This window comes from Nomascus leucogenys, chromosome 19 (assembly GCF_006542625.1).
Source record: "Nomascus leucogenys isolate Asia chromosome 19, Asia_NLE_v1, whole genome shotgun sequence".
Lineage (NCBI taxonomy): Eukaryota > Metazoa > Chordata > Mammalia > Primates > Hylobatidae > Nomascus > Nomascus leucogenys.
In genome coordinates this window covers 68034450-68055360 of record NC_044399.1, presented here as the reverse complement: position 1 = coordinate 68055360, position 20911 = coordinate 68034450, and the positions used below count along the sequence as shown (strand labels likewise).

General features: G+C 46.3%; 1 protein-coding gene across 1 annotated transcript; it reads right to left on the bottom strand.

Annotated features, from left to right (window-relative positions):
* Positions 1–1546: 1546 nt before the first annotated feature.
* On the bottom strand, positions 1547–19826 carry GSG1L2 (GSG1 like 2). The gene is made up of 5 exons (XM_030799981.1): positions 19517–19826; positions 9751–9798; positions 8012–8161; positions 6675–6786; positions 1547–1805 (listed from the first exon to the last, which is right to left on the bottom strand). Exons 1-5 carry the CDS (start codon positions 19824–19826, stop codon positions 1547–1549), a joined length of 879 nt encoding a protein of 292 aa, XP_030655841.1.
* Positions 19827–20911: the final 1085 nt, after the last annotated feature.

Here is a 20911-nt window from a genome sequence, read left to right as displayed (position 1 = left end):
TAAAATAGATCTGAGCAAGGACATATTGAAGGTTGCTAGAGTTTGCAGTCCCTTTCTTTTCTCTTTTTTTTTTTTTTTTTTTTTGAGACAGGGTATCACTCTATTGCCCAGGCTGGAGTGCAGTGGCACGATCTCCGCTCACTGCAACCTCCACCTCCCAGGTTCAAGCAGTTCTCCTGCCTCAGCCTCCTGAGTAGCTGGGATTACAGATGTGTGCCACCATGCTCGGCTATTTTTGATATATTTTTTCACTAGAGACAGGGTTTCACTATGTTGGCCAGGCTGGTCTCGAACTCCTGACCTCAAGTGATCTGCCTACCTCGGCCTCACAAAGTGCTGGGATTACAGGTGTGAGCCACTACGCCCACCGCCCCCGCCCCCCCACTTTTTTTTTTTTTTTTTTTTTTTGAGACAGAGTCTCCCACTCTCGCCCAGGCTGGAGTGCAGTGGCGTGATCTTGGCTCACTGCAAGCTCCGCCTCCCAGGTTCACGTCATTCTCCTGCCTCAGTCTCCTGAGTAGCTGGGACTACAGGCGCCAGCCACCACACCCGGCTAATTTTTTGTATTTTTAGTAGAGACGGAGTTTCACCGTGTCAGCCAAGATGGTCTTGATCTCCTGACCTTGTGATCCGCCCGCCTCGGCCTCCCAAAGTGCTGGGATTACAGGCGTGAGCTCCTTTCTTTTTTCAAAAAATCAAATTATGTGTGGAACAACCTGTGGCCTGAATAACATGGTAGCTAGACGTGGGATGAATTGATACAATACTGCAGATGACCGTATTAGGAATCCTGCAACCCACCACTGCCTCCAATAAGACCTGCATGTTTGGTAATGTTTATTTTTAGAAGCAAAAGTGGCTGGCGATTTAATTTAAGCAGAACAACTCAAACATGTGTTCCACTTAACCTAAGATAAGATGTCATTCCATTTGACTGTGTTTTCATTTCTATCATTCGACTGTCCTTCCAAACTGATTTTACTATGAGTAGAAACACAAAATTTCCAAGAATAAATATTTTAAAAAATAACAGGAAACATGTTTTGAAATTTCTGTCTTCTTGATTCAGATGAAAAAGAAAGTATGTGATAGCCACACATACTTTATTGTGTGTGTCAATTAGGAGAAAACATTTTCTGGATTTTTCTCTCAACAAACCTATGCGGACAGCACATTTTGCATCCCTTGTAGTTAAAAAGACTTGCTTTCCCCTTTCTTCAACTTCTCTTCCCTTAGTACTGGCATCCTCCCTCTTTCTTTGGTATCCTTATCAAATTCACTGTCATTAAGAAGCTCTCTTTTATACTAGAGTGTCAATGGTTGATATCTTCAGTAAGCATTATCTCACTTCAAGGTGCTGGCATTTTAACAGGAATCAAAGGCTGAAGCCAAAGGTGTTTAGTAAAAGGTGAGATGTGGAGGGGTGGGGATGGAAGCTTTCCCTGGACAACAGTCTCCTGAAGTCCAACCCAGAGGCAGGGTGTACATTTTGAGTGTCAGTGCCTGGCTTGTTTGCCTGTGCAGACGTGGCAGCCATGGACACTGGCTAGCATATGGACACCTTGCCTGGGGCTCCTGGTGGGAGGTGCCCAGAAACATTCCTGAAGGCTTGTTCAGCAGGGTGAGGAGCAGCTCCTGTCTTCCAAACGCTCTCTGAAGCCTCGGGTTCCGGGAAGCTGTGTTGAGAGTGCCGACTGCTGTTCTGTGCCCTCTGCTTCTCGGTGAATTCCAGGCCGGCTGCCGTGAACCTGCTCATGGCCGTGACCGACACAGCCAGGCAGAGGGCGAAAGAACCCCAGGCGAGGCTGTCAACAGAAGGCACCATTAGGAAAGGGCTGAGGGCTGTGATTCCAGGACTTCCTGTTTTCTCCAGATTGGGGGTCAATCTGGAGAAAACAACAGCTCCTCGTTCTACTCAATTTGGACCTGCATTTTGGATCACAAATCCCAGAGTCTAGTCAATGTATTGTTTAGCCCAAGGGTTAAGAGAATGGATTCTGGAGTCACTGTGCTGGCTTTGCACCGTGGCCCCACCTTGTATTAACCATGTGACCTTGAGCTGGTTGCTTTACCTCTTTGAATCAGTTTCCTCATTTGCAAAACTGGAATAATATCAATGCTGTCACCAGGGTGGCTGTGAGGAATTCAGTGAGTGAATGCGTGGGAAGTATTAATACTTAGTATAGCATCTGTTGCATAGAAGTTTACAGATTATTGCTGTTGTTGGCTGTAACCCAGGACAGTGGCACTGGTGTCTTTCCTTTTTTTTTTTTTTTTTTTGACGGAGTCTCTCTCTGTCACCCAGGCTGGAGTGCAATGGCGTGATCTTGGCTCATTGCAACCCCTGGCTCCCGGTTCAAGCAATTCTCCTGCCTCAGCCTCCTGAGTAGCTGGGACTACAGGCGTGTGCCACCACATCTGGCTAATTTTTGGATTTTTAGTAGAGACGGGGTTTCACCATGTTGGCCAGGCTGGTCTTGAACTCCTGACCTCAGGTGATCTGCCCGCCTTGGCCTACCACAGTGCTGGGATCACAGACATGAGCGACCGCGCCCGACCAGCATCATTATTCTTATATCCCCATCCAGACTGTAAGCCCGTTGCATACTGAGATGATGGGCTATACTTTTCATCCTTCATAGAACCCAGCACTGTGTTGGGAACATGGTAATTAGCATCTACTTTATACCAAAGGGTGTTCAAATGTTTGCATTATTATGAGACAAAGAGAAGGGCTGTGTGGTGGACAAAGAACAACCTAGAGAAGAAAAGCAAAATGTAGGGTTAACCAGAGACACTTCCCAATGGATAATAATAAGATTAACAATAATAAACAGTCTTGTGTGTATGCCAGATGCTGTGATGGGCATCGGATTATCTAACTGAACACCTCACAGCGACCCCCTGATGGAGGCACTATAATAATCTCCATTTTACAGATGAGGAAACTGAGACACAGAGAAGTTAAGCAACTTGTCCACGACCACCATTTAGAAAGTGGGACATCCTGGATGCGGCTGCAAACCCCGTGAGTCCAGGTACTGCTGGCTGACTTGCGAGACTTTGCTGCCTCCTGATGCTGTGGCCTCAGTTAACCAAGGACATATGCCAAGGTTCTGCGTTGGGCCTGGCCTTGCTTCGTGTTTTCATTAAGCAGGTGATTATTTTGGTTTAAATGAGGGCAGAAACTCATTGCATCTCTCCACACCCCCACTGAAATGAGAGTAAAGGGATGTGTACTAGTGTGAACACACAAGGACAAGGAGAATTGGAGAGGAGACACGAGAGTATGGAAGCGGCTGGGAGAGGGATGACTAATTCATGGAGTGAGGGATGCAACACAGAAAGTGTCTGCAATGAGGGCCACCCACAAGACAAGAAGGATGCCTGTTATATCAGCACTGCTGAATCCTTGAGAGGTGCAGAACCTTGAGGCACAAATACAGCACAAAAAAATGCAGCCCTTTCCCCGGTCTCCTCCTTACCACAAACACTCTACCCCACCTCCCTTTCCCCTAGAAGAGCAAAGTTTTATTCTCTGGAGAAGGTGAACGGAAGGAAAGGCTCCGGATTCAGAGACAGCAGGCCCAATGGAAGGCAGGGAAGGGGGCTGGTCTGAAAATGGGATTGTATGGAAATCTGCACAGGAGTGGGAAGCTGTCCAGCCCTTTCCTATGCCTAACCTCAGAAATTATCAGCCAGGCATGCGAGCTTACTCCACTTCCTGCGGATACTGGATGATTCCCTTCTGAAGACACTGACAGGTTGTGGAAAGAACCTCTACAAACTGATATTTGTGTGTGTTTTTGTGGAGTGGAATTCCAAGATAAAATAGATGGTGCCATACCCGATCACATGCCAAAACAACAACAAAAGAGCCTACCAGTAGATAAATACCAGCCCTGCTCCAGAGCTTCCAATTATCCTTGACAATCAAAGATGCCAATGTTTGGGGGAAAGGTCCAACAACAAAGTGGGGAGGGGAAAGAATTCTAAAGGAAAGAGATAACACAAGGAACAAAAGAAAACAGCAACAAAAACCAAACCCTTTGATTAATATCCTCAGAGGAATACGAGAAAAGAAGATGCTGTATCAATAAAGCAAGATCAGGATATTATGAAAAAGGAACAGCTGGAAAACAAGGAAGAGCTTGGAAAATTAAAATAAGTCCAAAATAAGAATTCAATAGAAAGGCTGGAAGACAAGCAGAGAAAAATTTTCAGAAAATATAACAAAAAGAGAAACAAAATATAAAGAAAGTAATAAGATCCTTGACTAATAAACCCAAAAGACCTAATATCTAACTAACAAGAGTTTTCTAAAAGGAGAACAAAAAATTGATGAAAGGAAATAATCAAAGAAATAATACAAATACAAAAATCACTGTAATTCTAGGACATGAATATTCAGATTAAAGGCTCCCCACCCCCACCCCAAGCACAAGATGAAGGATGAATGTGGAGAAAAGAGGATCCTTGCCAAAGGACATCATCATGACATTTCAGAACATTGGTCATAGAGAGAAGAAAATAACAGGCCACCTACAAAGGCACATGAATCAGAATGGTGTTGGACTCTTGGCAGAAACTATGAATGCTGGAAGAGAATGGGGTACAGCCATCAAAATTCTTTGGGAAAATGATTTCCAACAGAGAATTCTGCACTGTGTCAAACGATCAATCAAGTATGGAGTATTGAATCTCCAGGCATGCAAGGAGTAAAATAACTTATCTCTCATTGGATCCTTTCTTAGGAAGCTACTGAAGGATGTGCTTCCAGAAAAGGTAGATGTAAACTAAATAAGATAATGCAATGGGACCTAAGAAACAGCATTCCAAGATAAGGGAGTGGTGCAGGGAAGTCTCATGATGACAGCTCTAGGCAGCAACCAGCCTGTAATAGGGCAGGAGAACTGAGGGCTTTGGGGGTTGGAAGTGAAACTGAGAAGCTAATCTGATTAGGTCCACCAAACCTAACCTGCGCTGCTTGCTTTTGGTTGCTTGCTTTCTTTCCTCCTCATATAGCTAAAAGCCACGCCACTAAACTCTATAACTTAACCTTCACTGGCTTCCTTACAGATAACATTTCTGATGTATATGTCACCATGGTAATGGTTGCTTAGTTGTTTTTCAGGAACTTGGGGCAGCTCCTATCCAGTTCAAACTGGTTGAGACCACTGATCCTTCAGCTGATCCTGTGCAAGTGCCTGAGAGGTGGCCTTTTGATGTCAGAAAGCCAAAAACTCTATCCTCAGAACATGCTAATGCTACCATTTTCTGAACATGCATCCTGTGAAGAGCCATGAACCCTGACTATGCTTGCACAGATCACCAGTGACTTTATTTTTCCCCACTGCCAATCACCTTTCCTCTTGCCTTAGACCACCCCACTTCTCTAACCCATAAATATCCCAAAGTCTTATCTTCAGGCAGGCGGATTTGAGAGCTGTTCTCCCACCTCCTTACTGGGCTGCCCTGTGAATAAATGTTTTATCTGCCCTGTGAATAAATCTTTTGTAAGACCTATCATCACAGTAACTGGTTTACTAAGCACAAACAGAATGAACTTGGTGGGTATCAGAAGGGTGGCACAGGGAGAGAATGGAATTGATAGATTGTTACGTTTAGTACTATTCGATGTTTAACAACCATTTACATATACTTCTTTTGCTAAAAATTAAGTAATTGAAAGTAATAGAAAACAAAAACAAAACAAAATGATATTGGAAACAAACAGACCATTCTTCAGGCTCCTTTAGTGTTTGGAATTTGCTTCTATCCATAGCAAAAGGAGTGCAGTACAAATTGGCCAGAGTTGAGAATCCACCTACAATTCATCTGAGCTCTGCTGCAACTACACTCTCAACTGTGTAAGGTGCCAGTGATAGCCCCTCAGCACCAATAGCACTAATTCAAAGGGGGGTAGCTAAGTGACAAACAGGTGGAGGGACAGGGTGCCCAGAGAAACATTTGTAAAAATTAACATCTTCAGACTGGGAAGACGAAGACTAAGAAAAGTTCAGACTCTAACAACTCACGAAGCATATGGCTCACAGTAACACACATGCGTTCACTGAATCCTAGAATAGTAGGATGAGGGAGTGAGCCCTGAACGTGTTATGTGTTTTACAAAGAGGAAAGTAACATAAGAGGTTGTTATATAAGATGAAAATGTAAGTTATGTACATCTATTTTTAAGATACGATATGCTTCAGAGGTCCACATCAAAGAGAACCCCTGTGGTCTTGGATAATGTGGTCGAGTCAGTTACAGACAGAATTCTGATGTCATGACCTTGTCTTTGCATTAGAAACAGGGGCTGGGTCTCCCACAGTTGAAGTATTTATTAGGGTTATAGATCAAGACACTTCCTCCCACACTGTGTTTAAGAACTGAACATCAACAATGTTCAATTTCTCGGGGACTTCACTATGTGCAAAGAGTTTTATAAACATAATCTCTTTAAATCCCTATACAAACATTTGAGGCAGGTATCTTCACTTTATAGATGAGGGAATTGGGCTACAGATGGGTCACAGAATTAACCCAAAGTCACAATACTGGCAGATGCTGGCACTATGACCAAGGTTGGTCATCCTACAAAACTTATGTGCATCTTTATGTGCATCTCTCCTGATCCCCCAGGACTTGAGCACCATGACCAAGCAACTTACCAATATGACCAGCCATAGTCCCAGGTCTGAGGCTTCCAATCTTCTGGTCCAAGGTTCACAGTGATTTGAAAAATGGTTGTGTACATCATGTGGGCCACCATGCCTAGGAGCCCTGCGCAAGGAAAGCTCTGTGAGTCACAGTTAAGAAGACACATGATGGAAGAACTCTACGCTGCATGAGTTGGCTGTAAGGAGCTCTCTAGCATTCATAAAATCCTTTTGATGTATCTGCATGTAGTCATCCTTAAACATTCCGCTGGACATCTTTCCCACAATTGAAACTGAAGAGACATCCAGAAAGACACAATCGGGGAGGACCTGACAGAACCTGGGCAGGAGTCTCCACGGCCTGCTTCCTTCCTAAGAAGATCAGAAATTGGATTTTATCATTCCATTCACTGAGGATAAGACTTGAGGGAGGCAGGCATGGTGGCATGCACTTGTAATCCCAGGTACTCGGGAGGCTGAGGAGGGAGGATTGCTTAAGCGCAGGGGTTTGAGACCACCCTGGGGGGACCTCATCCCAAAATGAATAAATAAATAAGTAAAATAAAATAATTAAAAGGGACTTTACAAAAAAAGGACTTAGGAAAGATGTATTACACTTATCAAGCACAAAAATGATGTACAAATTGGCCTGCTACATGATTAACTTAACATGAGTAACTTCTCGTATCCAGTTTGAGGACTAAAGGAAGTCATTTGTTCAGGGTTCTTTCTCTCTGCAAAGGCCCACTTAGGAGACCCAATTAAGTGGCTTTAAAAGTTACTTGGAGAACACAGAAGTAGAACTAAAAAAAGGAGTTCTTCATTTTTATGGAACATTTATACCAAATGTGGATACTTTTTTTAAAACTACCATCTATTGAGTACTTCTTCTATACTAGGTGCACTCTTATTTAGTCATCGCCAAAGTGTTTTGAGATACATTATAGTGTTCTGTCTTAGAGAAGTTAAGTAACTTGCCTGAGGTCATACACCCATTAAGGAGACGTCTGCCCCTGGGCAGGATCCCGCCACAGACTCATGCCTAAGTACTGTTTTCAGTGAAGTGATGCCAGCTGTCAGAGCCAGGGCACCCTCTTCCCTGGTTGTGACAAAGACAAACGGATAAATTTCACTTTCTATCTGTGCCTAACCCCTTTTCATCTGTCACCCTAAGAATACTGTCCCCAGCCAATGGAATTCATTGGTGACTTATCCAGTGGACCACCTGCCCTGCTCAAATGGCCATTGATGGGAAAGAGCCAGCCTGTTCTTTGGCAATGAGCATGTCCAGCCTGACACTCTGCTTTCCCTCTGGGGCAGCCTGTTCCAAGGATGCTGTTGGAAAGTACCTGCCAGCACCATGAAGATGGCTACCAAGGCATCCACCCTGAGCCAGTCGAACCCAGTGCGACAACTCACTCTGGAGCCCAGGAGGATGGCGCTTGTCAGTATCAGAATGATATCCAGGACCTCGCCCCCGATGGACAGCCACAAAACACCTGCCAAAGAAAGGGATGTTAGAAACGCTGGACATTTCTAATTCAGAAGTACTAAATTGTTCATTCCTTTGATTTAGTTCACTTCTAAACAAAACATGAAAAATAGACACACTGGAGTGGAAATCACAGATGCCTCTGCTGAATCTTAGAAAGCTGGCAATGGAAAGGCACTCCTCAGGGCTGAAAGAGATGGCTATAGGGATTGCCCGTAGCTGAGTGGGGTGGGGTGGGGGCAGGGAAACTAAGCAAAACCCTGCTGTGAGGATATGAGTGGTGCTGGGGGTCTCCATGCCCAAGCTCAAAAACTACCATTGTGTCTGGAGTTGGTTCCTGCCAGTGGGTTCATGGTCTGACTGACTTCAAGAACAAAGCCACGGACCTTCGCGGTCAGTGTTACAGCGCTTAAGGGTGGCACAGACCCAAAAAGTGAGTGGTAGCAAGGTTTATTGTGAAGAGCAAAAGGACAAAGCTTCCACAGCACGGAACCCAAGAGGGTGGCGGGGGGGGGGGGGTGCTGGGGAGGCCAGCTTTTATCCCCTTATTGGCCCCTCCCATGTTCCATTTCTGTCCTATCAGAGTGCCCTTTTTCCAATCCTCCCTGCGATTGGCTACTTTTAGAATTCTGCTGATTGGTGCATTTTACAGAGTGCTGATTGGTGCATTTTACAGAGCGCTGACTGGTGCACTTTACAGAGCGCTGATTGGTGCATTTTACAAACCTCTTTAAGACAGAAAAGTTCCTGTTGGTGCGTTTTACAAACCTCTTGTAAGACAGCAAAGTTCCCTAAGTCCCCACTCGACCCAGGAAGTCCAGCTAGCCTCACCTCTCACCATGATGTTTTGATTTTACCAGGAGATATCATCTTTGCCTTTTGCAAGAAAAAGTTACACAAACATGGGGGCGGAGGGTCTGTGAGTTGGCGAGTCCTGTCTGCAGGTACCAAAACCTCATTTGTTTCTGTGGAAGCCACTTGTTTACTTTCTGGAGAGGATCCCACCTGTGGCTTCAAGGAGCTCTGTTGGCAGTGGAGAGCAATGGAGAAAAGGGACAGAAAAGGAATTCATCTTTGCGAAAGGACTCCTCTAAGGCAAGTTAGGTAATGGAGACACAGCAATGAATAGACGTGATCCATGCCTTCACAAAACCTCTACTCCAGCTGGGAGAACAGACACCAGGAAAGTAATTACAAAGATACTGAGTGTTAGGGAGCTTTAGAGAGAAGAAAAAACTGCTCTAGGCAGTGGTGTGCTGAAGCTCATCTCACAGCTCTGTGTTCATCTTGCAACCGAGAGCTGCATTCATCTTGCAATTGAAATTGGCTACGGTGGAAATATTTACACCATGGAACACGGCGAATGCTGCCAATCAGGGCTTCCCATCCACCCTACAAAGTTGGCTGTTAAACATTTGCCAGCACACCACTGGCTATAGGGCACAGGAAGAGAGCCTGCGGTTCTAGCTTTTGGACCTGACTTCATGGAAAAATCATCAATGACTCCCTCATCATTTCCCCTATTCCCAATAAAACTATAAAAATAGTCCAAGCTATGAGGAGTGCTAGTGGGCAGAGTGCGAGTAAGGTATTTACCTTGTTCTTCAGCTGGCACTACACTCTGGAAACTCCTACACTTTTCATCTGAAAGATAAAGAGAATGCATCCAGAAGTGAGCTACACTTCACAACCAGGGGGCAAATGGTGAATTTCTAGCCCCTTAACTGGATGAGGAAGGGGGAGTGTGCAGACTGTTTTACTGCTCAGAGACATGAGCTGCCCCTCTGTGTGGGAGCCTGATATAATCCACCCTATTGGACTCTGGCTTGGCCACGTAACACTCTTTGACCAATGAACTGGGAGCAAAAATGAGATGGATCTGAGCAGCTTTAAAAGCCAGTGACTTTTCCCTTGGTTCTTGTTCCCTTGCTCTGTGATCCCAGAGGCCCATGTCAAGAGGGACTCTCCATCAGCCTGGGTCCCTGAATAGCTAAAATGAGAACAGACCCCTTGCCAACCTGAAAAGTCTATACAGAATGAGCTAAAAATAAATGTGTTGGTTTAAAGCACTGGAATTTGGGGGGTTGTTTGTTATTGCAGCCTACCCTAGCCTATCTGGACTAATACTGCAAGTCTTAGACCAGGGGTTCTCAGCTTTGGAAATAGCATTCATTATGATATGAATCTAAAATAATTGGCTTCTTATTGAAGGGAAATGATCAAAGTTCGCAATTTATTTTTAAATGAGTGAGAGCAGATTCAGAGCCATGTCTCTTACTAAGACTCTTAGCAGGCGAGTCACGCATTTGCTTGCATTCCGTCATGCTTTCTTGACTATGAAAGAAAGGGAAGAATCGTTGTGTGTGTACCAGGTATTGGGCAGAACCTGCCACTAGACTCACTTATGTGCTCCAGGGAGATAGATATTATTTGTATGTGAGTGTCATCTGTCAGGTTGCACACATCAGGTAAAAAATCTTGAGCCACAGCCTTAGATATGCAGTTCCCTTTAAAATTCTAAGTCCATGGATATCCACTTGGTGTGAAGATGTAACCAAATTCTGGTTTAGGGGGTGACAGATGGAGGATTGAGACCATGGCAAGTCACCCTCTGGGGTCCTGTCCCAGCTGAGTGTCCTGCACTCTCTCTACTAACACGTCAGCCCAAAATAGAATCATAGACTGTCGAGTGGGAGGAGCCTGGGAAATCATCTGGTTCATCCCCACACAGTTTACAGGAGTGCGTTCAAGGGCCTCTGAGGGAAAGTGACTTGCTCAAGACAGTTTCCGTGTTAGAGCTCAGGGCGCAGAGCCCGGGCCCAGCGCTGTCCCGCTACATCACTGACTTAATGCAGTGGAGAGCAATGGAGAAAAGGGACAGAAAAGGAAATTCATCTTTGGTGTTCCTTTTGAATAAAGCCAGAAGGATTAAAAGAAAAATTCTTTATAAATCCCATGAAGCCAGGGAGGCGGGTGTTACATAGCTTGAGTGCTTCAGCAGCCAAGCAGGACAGCAAGCCCGAGGAAGTGGCGTCCAATCCTTCCGTGCCTGACTCTGACATCCTCTGTCAGTTTGCTCTCCCCTGACCCCCACTCCGCCCCTATCCTTTATGGGGTGCCTGGGTCCCTCTGCCCTGAACTTTTTGAGTTTAGCAGAACAGCACAGAATCTAAAATCCACACATTTTGTGGATTCACAGACTCACCTAAGGAAAAGAACATTTCGTGTTTAAGTGCCGCCTGGGCCAGGAATTGTCATTTCAGATTGTGGGATCAAAGGTGTGGGTTCCCTTTAAAGACATTCTAGGCACTGGGAAGAAAGGATAGAGTTCTTGGAGGTGGCTTGGGCAGAGGATGTCTTAAAATAGCACTTCAGGTGACCGGGCGCGGTGGCTCATGCCTGTAATCCCAGCACTTTGGGAGGCCGAGGCGGGCGGATCACGAGGTCAGGAGATTGAGACCATTTTTGGCCAACATGGTGAGACCCCGTCTCTACTAAAAATACAAAAAAAAAAAAAAAAATAGCTGGGTGTGGTGGTGTGCACCTGTAATCCCAGCTACTCAGGAGGCTGAGGCAGGAGAATCGCTTGAACCCAGGAGGCAGAGGTTGCAGTGAGCCGAGATCGTGCCACCACTGCACTCCAGCCTGGCGACAGAGTGAAACTCTGTCCAAAAAAAAAAAAAAAGCACTCCAGGTAAGGGAGTACTTCCCTGGAGGGTCAACTTTTAGGGACATGGAGTCCATTCAGAAGGAAAACACACAGGGAGGCCCCACAGGGCAGCAGAGCTGGGGCAGTCGGATGCCCAGAAGCCCCTTTCCTGGACTTGTTTAGGGCCGAGGCACATCCTCCCAAGACTGGGGCTCTCACTGCCAGCTCTACGTCACTCTCATCACCCCTCCTGACCCTGACCCTGACCCTATCTCCAAAGGACTGTTTGGGCTCCATCCCGTTTCCCTCCAGTCTGAGCCCTTTTCTTTCTTATGCCCCAAATCTCCTAAGTACTTGCGACAAATTCGACTAAATGGCAGATGCCTGTGTGGTGCAATCCCCAATTTGGAGCCCCAGCTAGATTCTGCAGCAGACATGTTTTTTTTTGTTTGTTTTTTGTTGTTGTTGTTGTTCATGCCATGTTTTCAAGATATTTCAAAATTGAGAAATTTTACAAAGAAATCCAAACATCTTACCTCCCTTGAAAAATCAGAGCATCTGATAACACCATATTGGGCTTACAAGCACACATGACCATGAAGCTGATGTGAGCGAGAGGAGCTCCTTTAGCTGACGTACAGAGGTTCAAGGTCACCGGCATTCCCATAGCCCAGCTCCACGTACTTTTGCTAGGACCTCCTATAAACATTTGAGTTTGTAACTCCTTGATGTATAGCTTTTGTTTTGTCCTCTAACATGTTTGGTATTAATTTATTTATTATTAAGTAAAAATAATTAGTTAATTATTAGTTCATTCTAAACGTTTTTGCTTTAGGGGTAACGATGAAGCACACCGGGCCGAGGGAGATGATCGGGGGAAGATGTCTTTCTTTCTTCCTTCTTAATAAAGTGACGACAATATTTACAGACCCAGGTGTACCTGGATGACCTTATTATTTCAAGAAATATGTAAAATGTGAGAAGAGGTGTTTTGTTTGTTGGTTTGTTTGTTTTCCTTTAGCTTTTAAATTCTGGGGCATATATGCAGATGTGCAGGTTTGTTACATAGGTAAACATGTGCCTTGGTGATTGAGCAGAGGTTTTTTTTTTAATTGATGGGCACAGCATTGTTCACTGATAATTATAAAAGTTGTTGCCCTTCAGTTAAGGTGTGTGCATGGTGGGGTAACAGGCAAAGTCAGAGCTAAGCGTTATGCAATTTGAGTTCCAAGCCCAGCTCCATCAGCTCCTACCTGTATACTCTTCCATGGGTCATGGGTGACTTACATCTCTGGAACTCAGTCTTCTTGTCTGTAAAATGGCTCTACTGTTCTAGATCAGCCTTTCCCAAAGTGCGTTCCACTGAACAATAGTCTTATAGAATATTAATCTTTATTTATTTGTTTTTTTTGAGACAGAGTCTCGCTCTGTCGCCCAGGCTGGAGTGCAGTGGTGCCATCTCGGCTCACTGCAGGCTCCACCTCCCAGGTTCACACCATTCTCCTGCCTCAGCCTCCCGAGTAGCTGGGATTACAGGCGCCCACCACCACGCCCGGCTAATTTTTTGTATTTTTAATAGAGACGGGGTTTCACCATGTTAGCCAGGATGGTCTCGATCTCCTGACCTCGTGATCCACCCGCCTTGGCCTCCCAAAGTGCTGGGATTACAGCGGTGAGCCACTGCACCAGGCCTATTAATCCTTATTAAACATAAAAAGTCTCTTCTGTGCTCCATAAATTTGGGGAAACACTGGTATATGTAACGTTAAACAAGTTGCTGTATCGGAGGACTTCTCAGAGATTTTGATGTGCTAATGTGTGTTGTGAATTTTCAAGAAGAAAATGTAACATAATATGGAATCTTTTCCAATTTGTTGGACTTCAAGACACTTTTTGTTTACTTTCACAAAGAGGCATCTCTGTGGAGTAATCTTTGAGGACATCCAGTGAGGTACTTATTGAGAGCTCTTTCTGTCCTGATACAAGAATATAGTTGCATAGAAGTCAGAAAGAGGTTGCTATATGGTTTGAATGTCCCCTCCCAAACTCGTGTTGAAATTTAATCCCTAGTGTGGTGGAATTGAGAGGTGGGAGCTTTAAGAGATGCTCGAGTCATGAAGGCTGTGCTCTCGTGAATGGATTAATCCATTCATGAATTAATGGGTTCTCGTGGGGTGTGGGGCTAGTGGCTTTGTAGGAAGAGGAGGAGAGGGCTGAGCTAGAATGTCAGCATGCTCAGCACCCTCGCCATGGGCCGCCCTGCACCTCTCTGGGGCTCTGTGAAGAGTCCTCCCCAGCAAGAAGGCTCTCACCAGATGTGCTCCCTCAACCGTGGATTTCCCAGCCTCCGTAATTGTAAGTCGTACATTTCTTTTCTTTATAAATTACCTATTCTGTTCTAAGCAACAGAGAATGGACGAAGACAGAAGTCAAGAAATACACCCTTGATTTCTCCTTGCTGTTGTCCATGAATCATGGAGGACACTGACACACTAACCCTCTGTAGATTCAGTGTGTGCTCCTGACAGTAGGGGAAAAACCCTTCCGTGGTGTGATCCAGAAAAATGTGCAGGTGCATGCGTGTGCGTGTGTGTGTCTGCGTGTGTGCATGTGTGTCTCTGTGTGTGTCTGTGTGTGTTTGTGTGTGCGTGTGTGTGTCTGTATGTGCGTGTGTCTGTGTGTGCGTGTGTGTATGTATGCGTGTGTGTCTGTGTGTGCTTCTGTGTGTGGTGTGTGTGTGTGTCTGTGTATGTGTGCATGTGTCTCTGTGTGTGTGTGTCTGTGTCTGTGTCTGTGTGTGCATGTGTGTGTCTGTATCTGTGTGCATGTGTGTCTGTGTATGTCTCTGTGTGTGTGTGCGTCTGTGTGTGTGTGTGCGCCTGTGTGTGTGTGTGAAGTAAACACTCTGTGGGTTTGCAGAAGTGCCAAGGGGACTTCCTCTAGAGGAAGGAGCCTGAAAGAGCCTCACACATCTCTTACTCCTGCTTTCAGCTCATTTTAGGCTGAGAAGATGCCACCACCACCACCACACACACGCTGAGTTACACACACACACACACACACACACACACACAAACTGAGTGACAACTTTTTAATCAGAAATCGTGGGGACATTTTTACCATCTACCTGTGTAGTGTTTGTGTGACTATGGCCTACGCCATATGCAGGTAGCCAGGTTGCAGCTGCTCCCACTCCTGCTGGAATATCCAGTTCCACACTTTCCTCAAGCCCAGCCCATGCGGATTTTTCCTGCCAGCTCCCTGATTACTGATGAAGTAGCTTCCTCCCATTGGCCTAATTTTCCAACTCTTGTCTTCAAGTTCAGGTTCTACTCTGGCCCTAGCTCCTCCTGACATCACGACTAGCAAGCTTCCAGTTCTCTCCAATGAGGCTTTTTTTTTTTTCTCGAAGTCTCACTCTGTTGCCCAGGCTGGAGTACAGTGGTGCGATCTCAGCTCACTGCAACCCCCGCTTCCCAGGTTCAAGCGATTCTGCTGCCTCAGCCTCCTGAGTAGCTGGAATTACAGGCACCCACCACCACCCCTGGCTAATTTTTGTATTTTTAGTAGAGATGGGGTTTCACCATGTTGGCCAGGCCGGTCTTGAACTCCCGACCTCAAGTGATCCGCCCTTCTTAGCCTTACAAAGTGCTGAGATTACAGGTGTGAGCCACCACACCTGGCCCAATGAGGAGGAGAGGGCTGAGCTAGAATGTTAGCATGCTCAGCACCCTCGCCATGGGCTGCCCTGCACCTCCCTGGGGCTGTCTCCCTGGGACATCTCTGTTTAGGAAATGTCTGCTCAGTTCCTCCTGCTTGGGTGACAGAGACCGTATGTTGCAGGGAAGGAGAAGCTGTCTCAGGTGACATGGAAAAGCCATGTGAGCTAAGTTCTTCCATAAGAACTTAAGGATTCCTCCTCTCCCCTGCCTTGTGTTCTGATGCAAATACCTGAATTATGCTGCCTCAGACATTGGCTCACTCTCAGTTCTGCCTGCCTGGAACATTCTCATCCCCAGTCTCCATCTATTAAAATCATAGCCTTATGGGCCTGGCACAATGGCCACCTCCTTTATGAGGTCCTCCCTATGCCTAGAGCTATAAATAACCTCTCCTGTGTTACTCAGTTCTTGCATTGCTGTAAAGGAGTACCTGAGGCTGGGTAGTTTATAAAGAAAAGGCTTTTAATTGGCTCACAGTTCTGCAGGCTGTGCGGGAAGCATAGCACTGGCATCTGCTCAGCTTCTGGTGAGGCCTGGGGAAACTTCCAATCGTGGCAGAGGACAGAGGGGGAATCTGCCAATCACACAGTGGGAGTGGGAGCAAGAGAGAGAAGGGGGAAGGTGGCACACACTTTTCTTGTTTTTGTTTTGTTTTGTTTTTGAGATGGAGTTTTGCTCTTGTTGCCCAAGCTGGAGTGTAATGGTGCCATCTCGGCTCACTGCAACCTCCGCCTCCTGGGTTCAAGCAATTCTCCTGCCTCAGCCTTCCAAGTAGCTGGGATTACAGGCGCACACCACCACACACAGCTAAATTTTTTTTTGCATTTTTAGTAGAGACAGGGTTTCACTGGGTTGGCCAGGCTGGTCTTGAACCCCTGACCTCAGGCAATCTGCCCACTTCAGCCTCCCAAAGTGCTGGGATTACAGGCGTGAGCCACCATGCCCTTTCCAACAACCAGATCCCATGAGAAATCATTCACTATTGCAAGGACAGCACCAAAAGAACAGGGCTAAACTATTCCTGGTAAATCCACCTCCACAATCTAATCACCTCCCACCAGGCTCCACCTCTAACAATGGGGATGACATTTTATCCAAACTCTATCACCCATATCATAGGTGCATCCTTGTTATAACCATTATCATCTTTTTCCTTGTTTGTTTGCACCTTAGGTGGGTCTCTCCCACTGGATCCTTGCTCTCAGCACTGGGGCTCACTCACCTTTCTCTCCTCCCCTCCTCCTGGCCCTGTGCCTGACAAGGAAATGACTGTGGGTGAATTCACTCTGCACTGCGCTGACTCCCTTCTTTCCAGAGGGCTTTGATGTACACTGAGGTGGGCTCCTCTGACTCTAGCGTGTCTTATTAGAAACACGAACACCACCAGATAAAACAGAGTTGAGTGGAATAAAACACCAGTGCCATAAGGATCAGAAACAAAGAGGCAACGGGCAACTCCAGAAAAAGCAAAAAGCTGAACACAGCAATAAACATAACCATAGCACCCGCTTTGATGCTATAATGAACAATAATGATAGAGTCAAAATATATTATTGGCTTACTGATTTCAATAAAGCAGCGATGTGACTTCATTAGGAAGATGACAGAGGGTATGTGGGATGTTGTGGTGTGAGAAAGTTAAATCCTATTTATTATAACAGGAAGTTAATAGGTTCACATCTACGATGAAGCCATGGCTGTGTAACCGTAGTTTTTGAAAACATGGAAGAAAATACTAGAAGAAATAATTAAGTTAACTGTGATTTCTCCTGAAGGGTGGGACTAAGTTATGGAGAAGAAAGGGGCAAGAGACTGTTGATTTTTCCTAGTAGCTTTTCAAAATGAGTTCATCTCTTGTCTATGAGTAAATATCACCTTGGTTAAAACTTTTTTTTGTTTGTTTGTTTTTTGAGACAGAGTTTTGCTCTTGTTGCCCAGGCTGGAGTGCAATGTTGCGATCTCAGCTCACTGCAACCTCTGCCCCCCTGGCTCAGGCGATTCTCCTGCCTCAGCCTCCCTAGTAGCTGAGATTACAGGCATGCACCACCGCACCCAGCTATTTTTTGTATTTTTAGTAGAGATGGGGTTTCATCATGTTGACTGGTCTCCAACTCCTGACCTCAGGTGATCTGCCCGCCTCAGCCTTCCAAAGTGCTGGGATTACAGGCGTGAGCCACCAAGCCTGGCCTGTATTCTTTTTCTTTAAAAAAAAGTTTTGGCCAGGCACAGTGGCTCATGCCTGTAATCCCAGCTACTGGGGAAGCTGAGGCAGGATAATCACTTAAAACCCGGGAGGTGGAGGTCGCAGTGAGCTGAGATTGCGCCGTTGCAATCCAGCCTGGGCAACAAGAGGGAAACTCCGTCTCAAAATAGATAAATAAAAAAATATATATAATAAAATAAAAAAAGAATACAGACCTCTAGACTCCACCCCGGCTCTCTTAAATTAGAACCTCCAGAATTGGGCACCTGGATATTTCTTTTACAAGCTCCTTGGGCGACACATTTGGTAACTGGTGTGACGCCTATATAGAGCTGTGGAAACAGAAGTCCTACAGGCAGTCCTCGTATGAGAACTTGGAAAGAAGATGGAATTTCCCAAGCGATTTGCCTATAAGTATGGCGAATACAGTTTCCAAACCAAAATTCTGGAACTGTTTTGAAAATCCTCCAGGATGCAGGGTCCTGAGACTTTTGCATCTGTCCATGAAGGTAGAGAAGAGACTCATAGGAAGATAGCACTCCCAGAGAAGAGAGGAACTGGGGAGATCCCTAAATAGCCTTAGCTCCAGGCACTATTGCAGTGTCTGTACCACATTACAGCACAAGACACAGGCACTGACCTGGATACATGGGAGGGTCAGTCAGGCTGGGTACGGCCGCACAGTGGCCACCACTGGGAGAGAGGGTGGTGGGGAGGGACATATAGCATCTCTTTGAGTGTTTCTTTTTTTTTTTTTTTTTTTTTTAATTTGAGACAGGTCTCACTCTATCATTCAGGCTGGAGGGCAGTCACACGATCATGACTCACTGCAGCCTCAACCTCCCAGGCTCAAGTGATCCTCCCGGAGTAGCTGGGACCACAGGCACACCACACTGTGCCCAGCTACTTTTTAAAAAAAAAACCTTTTGTAAAGAGAGGTCTCACTATGTTGCCTACGTTGCAAGGCTGGTCTCTAACTCCTGGTCTCAAGCGATTCTCCTGTCTCAGCTTCCCAAAGTGCTAGGATTACAGGAATGAGCCACCAGGCTGGGCCTCAGGGGGTTCATTCTCGTTGCCTTTTACTTAGGCCTCAGGAACAAAAAACAAATGCTATGAGGATGGAAAAAGAAAAAGCAATTAGAAACGCCAGGAAAAGTTAAAAAGCTGTACAAGAAATTGACTGTAATAAGCTGAGGTCAGGAGAGAAATGGGGATGGGAGGAGGATTCCTCCTTTTTCCGCCTTGGAGGTTTTGCCTCCCAAGCAGAAAGGGAAGAGTACTCTGTTCCTGAACGCGGGCTTACGGCCAGGCTGCCTAATATGGAAGAGTCAAATTCCTCCCTCCTCAATTCTTTGAGAGGTAAAAACACTCTTCTGTCTTTAAAGATCCATCCAAGATCATTCCAAGTGCAGGAGAAATAACAGGGACGCACCTTCGAGTTGGGTCAGGGCCACCTTTCATTCCCAACGGATTTTAAATATCAGGGATTCAGTGACAAGAACAAATGAGAAAAGCTAATTTTAATAAACACTTGCAATGTGTCAGGCCCTGTTGCAAGCACTGTATGTGAATCTGGTCATTTCATCTTTACAGTCGCTCTCGGAGGTAAGTACTGCTATCATTCCCATTTTATAGATGAGAAAACTGAGGCTCAGAAAGGTGAAGGGACTTACTCAAGGATACCTAGACAGTCAGTGGAGATGCAGGATTCAAACCCAGGCAGCCTGGCTCCAGAGCCCCTGCCACATCCCGCACCTGTCACCCCCAGAATCTACAGGCTTTGCTCACCTTCACCGTTGAGGCTCTCCTCACAGGACTGCCAGAGCCCCACATGGAACCCACGCTGAATGAACTTGTCATCACCCAGCTCCCAAATGTACAGGACAGCCTGGCTGTCGTTGTCCATCCTGCCGTTGCTGTTGTTGTCCCGTTTGAAGTGAATGCAGTGCTGCGCTCCCGGCTGGTCCCGGCACAGCGGCTTCACCACCCGCCGGGTCCCCTCACACCAGTGGCTGCTGACCACAGCAGTGAGGGAGAAGATGAGGGCGAGGCAGATGGGGAGGAGGAGCAGCGCCCGCTGCTGCTTGGCCCTGTCCATGGCTGAGTGAGGTGCGTGGGGCAGGATGAGCTGTGGGGCCCCCTCCTCCTGCCTCGTCACGGTACCTGCCCCTCAGCTCTGCCATCTGGCATCCTCACACAGCCTCCTCTCACGTCCCCCTGGGGAATTTCATGTGCTGCCACACCACATCCAGAGGCACGGAGCAGGGGCACGTTCCTGTCAAGGGTGCTGGCTCTGCCATTCTCCCCAGGAGGTAGGTGTGCAGGAGGGCGTTTTTGTTGTTGTTGTTGTTGTTGTTTATTTTATTTTTTGAGATGGAGTTTCTCTCTTGTTGCCCAGGCTGGAGTGCAGTGGCATGATCTTGGCTCACCTCAACCTCTGCCTCCCGGGTTCAAGCGATTCCCCTGCCTCAGCCTCCCAAGTAGCTGGGACCACAGGTGCATGCCACCATGCTGGGATAATTTTTTGTATTTTAGTAGAGACGAGGTTTCACCATGTTGCCTAGGATGGTCTCGATCTCCTGACCTTGTGATCCACCCGTCTCGGCCTCCCAAAGTGCTGGGATTACAGGCGTGAGCCACCGTGCCTGGCCAGAGGGCATTGTTTTTAAATTGTGGTAAAACACACATAACATGAAATTAACCATCTGAACCTTTTTCTTTTCTTTTTTTGAGACAGAGTTTCACTCTGTCGCCCAGGCTGGAGTGCAGTGGCACCGTCTTGGCTCACTGCAACCTCCACTTCCTGGGTTCAAGTGATTCTCCTACCTCAGCCTCCCAAGTAGCTGGGATTACAGGTGCCCGCCACCATGCCCAGCTAATTTTTGTATTTTTAGTAGAGACAGGGTTTCACCATGTTGGCCAGGCTGTTCTCAAACTCCTGACCTCAGGTGATCCACCCACCTCGGCCTCCCAGAGTGCTGGGATTACCGGCATGAACCACCACACTCAGCCATCTCAATCTTTTTTTTTTTTTTTTTTTTTTTTTGATATGGAGTCTCGCTCTGTTGCCCAGGCTGGGGTGCAGTGGCACAATCTTGGCTCACTGCAACCTCCGCCTCCCGGGTTCAAGCAATTCTCCTGCCTCACCCTCTAGAGTAGCTGGGATTACAGGCATGTGCCACC

Bases quoted from the DNA above. Each gene is read 5' to 3' on its own strand.
- GSG1L2 (XM_030799981.1), bottom strand. From the start codon at position 19,826: ATGGACAGGGCCAAGCAGCAGCGGGCGCTGCTCCTCCTCCCCATCTGC. The intron at 9,799-19,516 runs GTGAGCAAAGCC...TTTATCTTTCAG, and splicing joins GGAGAGCCTCAACGGTGAAG to ATGAAAAGTGTAGGAGTTTC. The intron at 8,162-9,750 runs GTAAATACCTTA...TTTCTTTGGCAG, and splicing joins AGTGCCAGCTGAAGAACAAG to GTGTTTTGTGGCTGTCCATC.